Genomic DNA, 13,030 nt, shown 5'->3' with positions numbered 1-13,030 from the left:
AAAGAAAAAACAGAACAGTTATAGAGACTGCAAGAGCCATGCTCATGGAAAAAGATCTTCCCCAAATTTTCTAGGCAGAGGCAATAAGCACTACTGTCTATCTGCTCAACAGATGTCCTACTAAAGCTATGCAAGATAGGACACCAATTGAAGCTTGGAGTGGGCAAAAGCCATCAGCAAAGCATCTCAGAGTTTTCGGATGCATATGCTATACACATGTCCCACAAGATAAAAGAGGCAAACTAGATGAGAAGACTGAGAAAGGAATTTTCTTAGGCTATAGCACTCAATCAAAAGGCTATCGAGTCTATAGCTTAAGGAAAGAAAAACTCATAATCAATCGAGACATAAGCTTTGACGAGTATGCTGCATACAATTGGGAGACAAAAGAAGTTGAAAGAAAGACTATCAACTTGCCTCTATTACCAAGTTAAAGAATTGAAGAAGATCATGATCAAATCAGTTCGCCAACACAATCGAAACTGGAACAAGTTTTACAGTCTACTCTGGACTCACCACCAAGGTGAACTAAATCCTTAACAGAAATATATGAAACATGCAATTTGATGATCATAGAACCAAAAAGCTTTGAAGAAGCTTTTAAGGAAGAAAATTGGAGAAAAGCTGTGGATGAAGAAATAAAAATAATTGAAAAAAATGAGACTTGGGAACTTGTGGATTGTCCACAAGACAAAGACACTATTGGAGTTAAGTGGGTCTACAAGATAAACCTTAACTCAGATGGCTCAATCCAGAAGCTTAAAGCAAGGCTAATTGCCAAAGGATACTCACAACAATACGGTATCGACTACAATGAGACATTTGCTCTAGTTGCTCGCCTTGACACAATCAAGGCATTGATAACACTTGCTGCACAGAAGAAATGGAAAATTTTTCAACTTGATGTGAAATTTGCATTCCTCAATGGCTATCTTAAGGAATAAATCTATGTGGAGCAACCTCAAGGGTTCGTGGTGCAAGGACAAAAAGACAAAGTTCTCAGATTAAAGAAGGCATTATGTCTTAAAACAAGCTCCACGAGCTTGGTACAACAGAATTGACAATTACTTCTTGGAGCAAGGATTCAGGAGGAGCTATAGTGAGCCAACACTCTACATCAAAACTCAAGGTACAAATGACACTCTCATTGTTTCTCTATATGTTGATGATCTTATTTATACTGGAAATAATGAGAAGATGGTCAAGAAGTTCAAAGAAGACATGATGAAGACTTCTGAGATGACTGATTTAGGCCTCATGCACTACTTTCTTGGAATTGAAATAACTCAAGAAGAAGGGGCATTCATCTCACAAAAGAAGTATACAGAAATTCTTTTGAAAAAATTCAAAATGGAGGGGTGCAAAACAGTCTCCACTCCATTAGACACACTAAAGCATTCAAAAAGGAAGATGGCTCACCAAAGCCAAATGAATCACAATTTCGAAATATGATTGGAAGTCTTCTCTATTAACTACTACAAGACCAGACATCATGTATGCAGTTAGTTTACTATCAAGATTCATGCAGAATCCAAGTCAAGTTCATCATGGAGCAACTAAAAGAATACTAAGGTATTTGTAAAGAACAAAGACCTATGGAATTTGGTACAAAGTCACACATGACTCTGATCTCATTGGCTACACCGACAGTGACTGGGCAGGTTCGGTAGATGAAAAGGAAAGTATATCTGGTTATGCTTTCACACTTGGATCAGTGATACTTTCTTGGGCTTCAAAGAAGCAAGCAACTACTGCCCAATCATCAGCTGAAGCAGAATATATTGCAGCAACAATAACAACGAGCCAGGCTATATGTCTCAAAAGGATATTTGATGACATGGGAGAACCACAAGTTGGTGCTACTGAAATCTACTACGATAGCAAATCTGCTATTGCAATGGCAAAGAATCCCATATTTCATAGTAGAACCAAACATATTGGCATCAAGTATCACTTTATCAGAGAAGTAGAAAGAAACAAAGAAATAGAGCTCAGACATTGCAAAACTGAAGAACAGTTAGCTGACATATTCACAAAGGCTCTACCAAAAGGGAAGTTCGAATTGTTACGAGACATGATTGGAGTTGCTGAAATGTGCACCAAGGAGGAGTATTAAATGTTGCTTCACATTTTCAGAAGTTCGGTGAATCAGTCCCCTCGAATAACAGAAAAGTTAAGCCTCTTTTCAATGTTTGTTTCATTCCGATGCAAGTCGTTGTATCTTCCAAAATTAATCAGTTCCAAAGTCTGTCGATACCTCTCCCAAGGTGAGTTAATGAGTCTTCGTTCATGTACGTCGGTTCACTTTCAACCGACTCCGTCTTCTATATAAATCCCCCTTCTGTACTGCTTCGTATTATCAAAGAAAAACATCAGAAAAATTAATCAGTTCAGTTTTCTCTATCATAATTTTTTTTTTACTATTACTATCATCCGCAAACCATCAAAAGCATCTTTCAATTCTAAAATTGTGGACTCCAAGTCAGGTTCAGCTAGGCTAAGTTGGGTTAAGTTGAGTTGAGTCTAGGTTTAAGTTAATGGTTTGAATAGGTTGGGTTAGGTGAAGTTAGGTTCAGCTAGGTTGGGTTCAAGTCTGGGTAGATTAGATCTGGTTTCATACTGCAAGTTGAGGTGGAGGGAGTGTGGCTCAGGTCTGTTTTTCTGCTTTGAGAAAAAAAACACAGTGGGTAAAGGGTTTAAATGAGGTGGGTTTGGGACTAGTTTTGCGTCAGTTTTCTGATGCAAATTGTAGTGGTGGCACGGGTTACTGGGAGCGGGTTCAAGGTTGGTTTCTACTAAGTAGATAAGAGGGTTTAAGGAGTTGGGTTTGGGCTGGTTTCACACCAATTTTCTACTACAAATTGCAACTGCGGCACGGGTTACCTGGAGTGGTGTTCTAGACTGGTTTTGACTTAAAAAATCAATAGATAGGAGGGTTTAAGAAGGTGGGCATGGGCTGGTTTTATGCCAATTTTCTGTTGCAAATTGCAGCAGCGGCATAGGTTACTGGGAGCAGGTTTGAGGCTGGCTTCTGCTAAGAAAAATTCAGTGGACAGGAGGGTCAACGGAGGTGGGTTCGGGGTTGGTTTTGTACCAGTTTTCTGCTACAAATTGCAGCAATGGCATGGGTTACCAGGAGCCAGTTTGAGGTTGGTTACTATTGAGAAAAATTCAGCAGATAGACGGATTAAGGAAGGCAGGTTCGTGGTTGTTTCACGCCGATTTTCTGCTGCAAATTGCAGTGATGGCGTGGGTTTCCGAGAGCGGATTCAGATCCGAAAACTTGCTGCAAAAATATAGTAAGCGGACGGGATGAAGGTGGGCTCGGGGATGGTTTCACGCTAGTTTTTCTGTTGCAAATTGCAGCAATGGTATGGGTCACGGTCGATAGTTTTGGCTTCAGGGCTGGTTTTTAGCTCTTAGATGGGTCGATAATGATGGTTTTAGGGCTGGTCTTCTGCTGCAAAAATACAGCAGATGGAAGGGTTCAAGGGGTGAGGTTTTGAATTGAGTTTGAGTAGGTTTTTTACTGCAAATTACAGCAATGGTATGGATCAAGGTTGATAGTTTCGTGGCTGATTTCGTGCCAGTTTTCGGTGGTGGGTTGCAGTGGTTATGGGGAGTGGGTTCAGGGGTAAAGTCACCTGCAAAGAAAAAAGCAGTCCAATGTATGCATTCATTAATCCATTCCACCCTTATGTCCGAGGGTACCTCCCTCTCATCATCCATCCATTCCAAGACCCCCATTCAACACAAAAATCATAAGAGCATCATATTCATGACAAACTTCATCATAAGACAATAGGAATGAACTAAAGAGAAGGATTTTACCTGACACTAGAAAATTTGTGTTTAAAGCCAAGGCTTCTAGATGCCAATAATTTCTGAAAATCATATTAGAATTGTCAAATTTAAGTCAGCCATCTCTGCTATCAAATTAATTTAGATGTTAACTGATACTGTAATACTTAGTTTCAAAGAAAGGTACGAGGAAGACTTGCTATCAAACTCCAATATGATGCTCGATAGATTAAGAGAGAGTATAACCTGAATTGCTATCTTGAGAAGACTTGCTGCTTCTTTTAAGCCAAGTAAATGTGCAACCTTCAAGCAATTTGGTAAATAAACCAATCAGCATTCAACACAAGAGACGTTACATTGAATTTTAAGAATTGATATTGTGATTGATTTTGGAATTTGGGGATAACATTAATAGTGCCTACTGGATATGCTACTTAGACATTGTTGATGACTTCTGCATATTGGGTGGGGTACCTCCTAAGTATGGTGACTATAAACTATAAGATACTAGGATGGGAATTAGAGGAGAAATTAGAGTTGTTGGGCTGTGGGAATGACATATTGGTTATGTTTGTCATCCATGGTGATTTGTGTGAGATAGTATTCTATGTTATACAGAGGTTAAATGTGTAAGTGTGGATGACAAATGTAGTGTACCAGATGTGAATGTTGGTGGCCATGGAAAGGAGAGGATAAAATTGAAGGTGATGGTCATTGTTATGTTGTGGAGTTTTTTTTAGATGATGGTGTTCAGTGGGATGGTTTTAAGGGTGTAGTTGATGAAGAACATGATTATGGTGAAGGTTTGGATGGTGTTGGTGATTGATTAGAAGATGATGATGCTTGTATAAATAATCAGAAACATGTATTTGATTATTGGTTGGATGGTGTTGGTCATGGGATTGAAGCTGATGGTGGTGTAGTTGATAATGCATAGGATTATGGTGAGGGGCTAGATGGTGATGGTGATGTGTTGTAAACTGAGGGTGATGTAACTCATGAAGAACAGTATTATGGTGAGAGGTTGGATGGTGCTAGTGATGGGTTGGAAGTTGAGGGTGTTGGTGGTGTAGTAGGTAATATTGAGGGTGTGCAAGATGGTGGTACACCAGTGAATGAAGAAGAGAACATAGCAACATGGCATGATGGTGCTGGTGTAGCATGTGTTGTTAACAAAGATGGAAATGGGGCTACAACTGATTTATCAAATTATGAACCAGTGAGTGATTATGACAAGCCAGATTGAGGGGAATCTGGTTTGAGAAGGGACAATTGATAAGCTCCACATGAATTTGATTTTTCAAATCCAAAATTCCTTATGGGAATGGATTTTGCAATTATGAAGGAGTTTAGGAAAGCCTTAAGGCAATACTATGTGGTAGAGGGTGTGGAGATAAAGAGAAAGAAGAATAAGAAGTGCAGGTTTACTAGTGTGGAGATAAAGAGAAAGAAGAATAAGAGGCTGAGTGTATGTATATTTGCATAAATACATTTATATATGTATAATTTTAGAGTGGGTTCATTGACCAATCCGAGCCAGGCTCGGGTTCGAGCCCAACACAAGTGCATCAAATTACATGGTGGGCTAGGCTCGGGTTGGGAAAATTGGGCTTGGCCTCAGGCTCCGGCCTTAAGCCCAAATTTTAGGGTCGGGCCTGGGTTGACCATAAACTCAGCCTAACCCGCTCGACTTGCACTCCTACAATAGATGACACATTTGGCATCTTCAAGAGAGTGTTCATCTGCCTTACAAGACCAAAGAATGGTTTCTTGGAGGGGTGTATAAAAATTGTTGGGCTGGATGTAGGGATGAGCAAACAGTTTATTCAGTTAAAAATTGAACCGAATAAATCAAAATTTTAAATGAAAAACTGAAACCAAAACCAAAATATTGAAAAATTGGAATAACCGAAATCGAAATTTTGAGTTCGGTTTTCGATTAAAACCAATTTTCAACAGTATATATACTTTAATATATACTATATATTAAAAAATATATATAATACAATGTATATAATTAATTATATATTTTAATATATAATATAATAAAATATAATATAGAGAGAGAGACCAAAATTTTACAAAACCAGAATAACCAAACTAAAGTAACCAAAAACCAAAAAAGCCTAACCAGAATTTTCGGTTTTAACTGAATAATGCTCACCCCTACTTGGATGGTTACCACACTAAAACTGGTGCAATAGGAGTAATACTCTCTGTTGTAGACCTTGATGGGAATAATGGCATATTCCCTATTGCATGTTCTGTTGTGGAGGCTGAGAACAAGGAAAGCTGGTTGTGGTTCTTGAATGACCTTAGGGATGCATTGGCTATTGATGACTCACAAAGATGGATTATTATGTCAAATAGGCAGAAAATATGTATGTTAACATGGATTGTATACGTTGTTTGATTGGATTACGTGTATAACTAACACTAACAAACCCATTGATTGGTGGCATAGTATAGTTGATGGGGTGTTAGTTTGCATGCATGGTGCAAACCATCGCTTTTGCTTGCAACACCTATACAAGACCATGAATCTAGTGGGTTTAAAGTGGGCCTTTCGCATAAAATGAAACCCTAGTGGTTCTATAAGCATATATAAGGCAAGACTTGTTGTTAAAGGATTTCATCAACGATTAGGCATTGACTATGCTTAGACTTTTAGTCCATTAGTCAAACCTAATACTATCTACGTTCTTCTTACTATGCTCAGACTTGGTCTATTCATCAACTTGACATACAAAATGCCTTCCTTCATGGTTCTCTACAAGAAACTGTTTGTATGCAATAACCTCTCTAGGATTTTCTCATCTAGATCATCCAAATCATGTTTGATGATTGAAGAAGTCCATCTATGGCCTCAAACAAGCTCCTCGAGCTTGGTATGAGAGGTTTAGTTCATTCTTATCAGTTTCCCTCTGTATGTTTTAATTTATGTTGATGATATTATTATTATGGGTTTTAATACTTCTATGGTCTAGACAATTATAGCAGTTATGGGGTGATCTTTTGTTTCCAAATACCTTGGCACTCTTCATTATTTTCTTGGTATTGAAGCTCATCATATCAACGAATGTCTTTTTCCTCTCAAAGAAAATATACTATTGACTTGTTATGTTGAGCTCACATGGAAGGGTGCAATGACCACAAAGCCTTGGTTGAACCTTGCAAGGATTCCAAGACAGGCTATGTACTGCAAAGTTTCATAGCTAGTCATGTTTCCCATTTTATTTCCTTGTAAATTTATTCTTTGCTTTTTGCTTTCACTTTCTATAATTGTAAAGCTTACCTTCGTAATCATTCTCTCTCACTTTATATATATATATATGTATATATATAGACTTGTTCATGGGCCGGGCTGGACTGGGCTCGGGCCGGGCTTTTACTCTTCATTAACAGAAATATTTTAGGCCCGAGCCCGAGCCCGGCCCGACCAACGGGCCAACAAATTGGGCATGAGCCCGGCCCTAATAAAAAGCCTGAAGCCCGAGCCCGAAGCCCGACCTAATAAAAAAATTAGAAATTTTCCCTATTCAATAATCAATATAAATCAGAATTTATTTACATTAAAAAATATATAAATTCAAAATTTATTTATATTAAAAAAATATATAAAGAAGGGAAAGAGGATGTGGAGAAGAAGAATTTGATTGGAAAAAGAAGGGAAAGAGGTGAAAAAAAGAGGGGTATTCGACTAGGGTTTTTAGGTTTACTTATAGGTCGGGCCGGACTGGGCTCGAGCCAGGCTATTTTGGCAAATCTCAAGCCTGGCTCGAATTTATTGCGGGCCAGGCTTTTTGGCCCAAGATTAAGCCCGCGGGCCTATATACCTGTTCAAGCCCATCCGGGGACCGGGCCGGTCCGTCTGGCCACCCGGCCCATGAATAGGTCTATATATATATATATATATGCAACCTATCAATTGTTGTCTTCTTTAGGGTTTCCCCCAAAAGAAAAAAAAAAAAAAAGATAGAAAAGAAACTCTTCCCTATAGATCATCCCTATACGGACAATCAGGTTAGAATGACTTATTTATTAAAAAAAAAAGAAGAAAATTAGAACTGGGGATTGATCTCAATTTGCTTGGATTTTTAGGTGGGGCTTGAAATAGAATGACTTATTTATTTAAGTTCATTTTGTAGGATTTGATTGGACAATGCCTCAATCTTACCCGAACCTGAAGTTAAATAATAGGGTTTATATATTTTAGCCCTAACCTTAAGATAAACTCCAAACTGAACTTTTTGGTTAAATTTTAGATGGATAATACTCACCAGATAGATGTACTATAGAAAATTTCACCTAGAGAAAACTCATCTCTTGCCCCCACCAAGAGAAAATTCCTGGCTCCATCATCTCTTACCTCCTACCAAGAGGAAACTCCTGGCTCTATGAAAAGGTCTTTGCAATGCTGGGTCATTGGTTCAACTGCCTGGCTGAGTCTGACAACACAGGTTAAAGTTGCTAATCGTTTAGGTTGGCGTTCTTCAAGAGTTGAACCTTTCCAAAGTTGATTCTTGATGCTTTAAATATGCAACAAAAATTCAAGATCCGGTTCAAGAGTGGAACCATGCATTATATATATGCAATGTTGGTCCCAGGTTCCCAGATTCCCAGCTACCTGGGGTCTTGAGAGGAGTGGACATAATATGATCCTAAAGTGGTCATTCTCACACTTGACAACCCTAATTAAATAATGGCCTTTCACCCTTATAATTTAATTGACTTAACAACCTAGCCTACACCCTAATGCTTCGACATTGTTCAACTGGTCTACATCAGTAAGATTCCAACATTTCGATAACTCATATATGCTGGATAAGCACGTAATTCGCTCCATTACTGAATTACAATAACCATCTTACCAAATCCAGTAAAGACACCACTAAAGATGAAAGAAAACAAGTAATTGCACTGGTTGGTACGTAGAAGCTATGTTGTTGTTCTGGTGCTTGCTTTGTCAAGTATCACAAAAGAAAATGCTGGCTTTTGAAACTAATGTTAAAAACATGTAAAAAGAAACTTGTGGATACAATTGATCCAACTTTTGATCGATGGAAGAATGGAATTTAGGCTGGAAAGTGGCTCTGGTATTTTGTAGCTTAAACATTCAAACACTTATATAGCTATGTTGCAATTTTTTTAATGGTAGTTTCTGTTTGTAGCGGTTGGTCACAGTGAGAGCACTTCAGCAATTCCTGACTCCCTTTCTAAATGTTTTTTTTTTTTTTAAGGTATTGACACTTTGACTTGCATATATAGAGACCTTATCAGAGCTTTATCACATGTATTATATGAAGAATCATACCCACACCGAGTATAGAGACCTTACTTAACAAATGAATCGATCGAATCGATATAATATCCAAATTTGATTGATGCATATTCAGATTCAGATTAATTGAATCTTGTCAGTTGATTATATATCAAATTCGGATTGAATTAGTATATTAAGCATCATTAAGAAAATAATCAGTATTTTTGTATAAATTTACTAATAAACTAAAATGAATTTGTTATCAATATCATGTAAAAAATGATCTAAAATTAATTTTTATAAGATTTGAATCTATAACTCTTTACTAAACATAACATTCAAACTAAGGATCTCTTTGGTTTCCTGGAATAAGAATTGGTTCAACTGTTTGTTTGGCTGGAATGGATTTTCGATTCCCATTCTTGGGGGATAGGGAATGAGATTCCCATTCTAGAGTCTGTCAAAAAGTAAAGAACAAAAACCCTATTTGGGCTTCTCACCACAAAGGATAGATCTGTCAAATCCATGTCAATTGTGGAGACTTAAGGCCTATTCTTATTGCCTATTGATAGTCTTCTTCAAGATAACTCATTTGAGGCCCATTAAGGCCTATTTTCAGCTCTTTCTTTTTCTTTTTAAGCCCACTGAGGCATTTCTATTTTGGATCCTAGAGGCCCTATCTATATAGGCATTTTGTTGGCCCAATGTGGTTTTTATTGGCGGTTAATTTCTGGCCCATTTCGGACTGGCCCGTGGTGGCTTGTTGTCATGTTGACTCAAGTGATATAATGATCAAGTGGTTATGTTGAAATGGAGTTTTTGAGATTAGATTAGGATAAGATCGATTAGTTACAGTTGGAGTTTGAATGGGTTGTCTCTTTCTTCTTCTTTAAATTCTCATGTACTTATCAGATTTAATAATGCAATAATAATGCAATATCTTTTCATGTTCTCTGATGTATTTTAGAGTCTTAAAGGCTGCGTGGGAAGGAGACGGTAAAATTATTACATCACACTTGGAAAACGAATCAATTTAACATTCTTTTTGGAGAGTTTACAACTTATATTTCAAGAGGAAAAACGTAGAAAAGAAAACTGAAGGAAAAAAAAAAAAAAAAAACTCATATAAACACTTGGTACATAAAACTTAAATGCATCCTAACTTATGTTAGGATAATTTAATTAGTTAACTGCACTGCACAACCTCCTTATCTCCCCCAAGGAGCCTGTGAGAGGATTGATATCGCCCATCTTTATCATGGAAGATGCAAAATCTGATTTAAAAGTATTAGGGCTCTTGCTATATTCAGTGACAATGCTGTCTGTTGATCCTCCGCTGAAGAGAACTTGATCAGAATGAAGGAGACCCTTTCTCTGGATCAGATTCTTGAAGTAGTTATTGTCAAAAGAGTTGGGTGTGACCAAATCGAGAGGGGCCAAATTGCCATCCCCTGAGGCGTCAGTAGGACAACGACGTCTTCTTGTGCTTGCAAAGCCAGCATCAATGTCACTGGAATTATCGTATATCCGGCCTCGGAATGTCAGGCACCTTGCTTGTCCAATGGTGTGTGAACCTGAGAGGGCGACCATGTCTCTTGCACTAAGACCCTTCTTAGCAAACTGGCCGATAAGTGTGTCAAGGCTTGCTGTAAAGATTGGAAGGTCACTGTTAGCTAGGTCTGGGCTTGCAGTGGTGGAGTCTCTTCTTCCAAGCTTCACGGTCCACGATGGGCCTCCCGCCTGATTTTCAGAAATATAAATGACAAGTTATTAGTGTATTCTGAATTAAGAAGCTATAAAGTTATACATTTATATGCAGAGCAAAACATATATTCTTTATCAGAAGATATCATCAAATACTCACAGCGACAGATGCGTCCCGTGCAGCAACTGCGACGATGTCTGCACATGAAACAACACCCGGACAAATGTTCTCCACCTGAGCTTTCGCCTTGTCTATGACTTCATAACCTCTGGCTGAGTTTTTATTCGCGGGAGCATTCTTCTCACTTGTGATTGAAGAAGAATCATCAAGTAAAATTGATGCATCGCAACCCTGGAAATTAAAGCCCATGATCACAAGGTCAGAGCAAGAATTTATCATGCTTGGAAGAATAAAGAATTGAAAGAACGTAAGGAACAATCACAAGTACCTGAACAAAGCAATCATGGAAATGAAGGCGAATGAGTGATGCGGCCATTCGCCGCTCAGCTGAGACAGCAGATCGGATGACAGTTCTAATGGTGTTGAGTGCCCCAGGACACGAATTATCGTAGAAGCTAGGCGTCAACTGTGCTTGAGTTGGCGTGGTTGACGATACCAGAAACAGGGTAACAACAATACAAGTTAGGGAGATGCCTGAACATCTTCTTGAACCCATATCTACCAACCCAATCTCACTGTCTTTCCCACTCTAAAGAATCAAGAGATTACACAAATTAAAGAACTGGAGAAATAGTAGGGAAATGCTTCGTCTCAAGCAGCTAATGAATGTGTAGAAACGATATATAAAACAAGAACGCAATGCAATGAGCAAGAACGAATGCAAAGCTCATTTTATAGGCAGAGTATTCACGTAGTAGTTTTTCAAGGTGACTGATGAACTGGTCAGGAGTCGGCTAACGCGTTATTATCAAAGGTTGTTGAATTTCTTTTGCATGACTCATTCAGCCATTCTCTTAACTTACCCTCATTAATTACAACGCTTAATGTAACTCAACGCAGATGTGAGACGATCTCAATATGTGTCCCTCTGTTCTTTCTCATGGTTTTTTCTTAAAATTTAAGCTAAAGTTCAGAATTAATATATTAGAATTGACAAGTTTGGAAAGTCAAAAAGCCAAAAAATGTGTATTCAACGCTGATAGCTGCGTTCCATTGTATTGGTGGAAATTGGAAAGAGAGGACACTCCCAATAAACATGTTGGGCTGAATCTTTCAGCTTCAACTTCAAAGTAGCTGAACCGGCTTTAGCTGAAGCTCCCCCAAACGGGGCCCTTAATAAAATGCACCAGATCAATGCCGATGGTAGCATGTTGGGCTAATAAACATGCACGATTCATGGTATGACACGTCAAGGCTTCATGATAGCTAGGTGTACAAATCCTCATCAGAACTGGATCCACATGTATATATGTTACATTGACATTGTGTATATATCTTGATTAACCAGTATTAATTATGTATAAAACTGTTGACCATTGGAACTCGAATGAGCCCTGCATTCTTCTTCGGATAAAATAAGAGGAATTCTACATAGTAGCCTTTATTTAACGGATCACATGCATTAAACGTCAGAGACAAAATTAAAAAGTAAAAGCTAAGGTCCTAAGCAAAATCTTGATATAGTTTAATCAGCCAATAAGAAGATGATTGGTCAAACTCTGACCTCCTGTGGTTGGGCAAGCCTTAGCTGTTCATCAAAAGTCAAAAGTCAAATTAACTTTTGTTTAGAGTCTGTGACGTCTCACAATTCTGCAGGGCACTGGTTTGTGTCGCTTTCTTAAAAAAAGGGTGCACTCCTTGGAGGGTAAAGTGTGAGTGTTTGACAGAGACGTTAAAGTGAAAAATGAATGGATAAGATTTATACTTTGAATCAATGTAAAGCTAACTATATATATATATTTATGGTTAATAAGTTGGGCCGGAGCAGTGTGATGCATGGGTTTGGTTAAACAAAATTGAAATAAATGAAATAGGAGTCTTATGATTAATTGGGTCAAGCTAGATCAAATCGAGGTTAGTTCTTGATTCTGTCTTCACATCGATCTGTTCTTGATTCTGAGTACATGTCGTTCTGAGAGGTATGAGCCTTCACTTCACCAGTGAGGTTAGTTCTAAACCATTCTCGTAACTGAGGCTCTTGCTCCATAGTGTAGGATACCCCAAGAAATTTCTCAAAATCCATCGGTTTCTCCACTTGATCTGCAATAGCCACTTGTCAAGCGCAACCTTCTTCCTCTTGC

At 38.2% G+C, this 13,030-nt stretch overlaps 1 protein-coding gene across 1 annotated transcript; it reads right to left on the bottom strand.

Annotated features, from left to right (window-relative positions):
* Positions 1–10,212: 10,212 nt before the first annotated feature.
* LOC148855581 (lignin-forming anionic peroxidase-like) lies at positions 10,213–11,459 on the bottom strand. The gene is made up of 3 exons (XM_088986659.1): positions 11,218–11,459; positions 10,929–11,120; positions 10,213–10,804 (listed from the first exon to the last, which is right to left on the bottom strand). Exons 1-3 carry the CDS (start codon positions 11,443–11,445, stop codon positions 10,247–10,249), a joined length of 978 nt encoding a protein of 325 aa, XP_088842785.1. The 5' UTR covers positions 11,446–11,459; the 3' UTR covers positions 10,213–10,246.
* Positions 11,460–13,030: the final 1,571 nt, after the last annotated feature.

Source organism: Nelumbo lutea, chromosome 4 (assembly GCF_056320005.1).
Source record: "Nelumbo lutea isolate HS-2025 chromosome 4, American lotus-T2T, whole genome shotgun sequence".
NCBI lineage: Eukaryota > Viridiplantae > Streptophyta > Magnoliopsida > Proteales > Nelumbonaceae > Nelumbo > Nelumbo lutea.
The sequence above is the reverse complement of the archived record's forward strand: the minus strand, read 5'-3'. Positions and strand labels throughout refer to the sequence as shown.

What these genes read in the sequence shown, in the direction of transcription:
- LOC148855581 (XM_088986659.1), bottom strand. Translation starts at nt 11,445, where the DNA reads ATGGGTTCAAGAAGATGTTCAGGCATCTCCCTAACTTGTATTGTTGTT. An exon ending in TCCATGATTGCTTTGTTCAG is followed by an intron (nt 11,121 to 11,217) that starts GTACTTGTGATT and finishes TTTAATTTCCAG; the next exon opens with GGTTGCGATGCATCAATTTT. An exon ending in CACGGGACGCATCTGTCGCT is followed by an intron (nt 10,805 to 10,928) that starts GTGAGTATTTGA and finishes TCTGAAAATCAG; the next exon opens with GCGGGAGGCCCATCGTGGAC.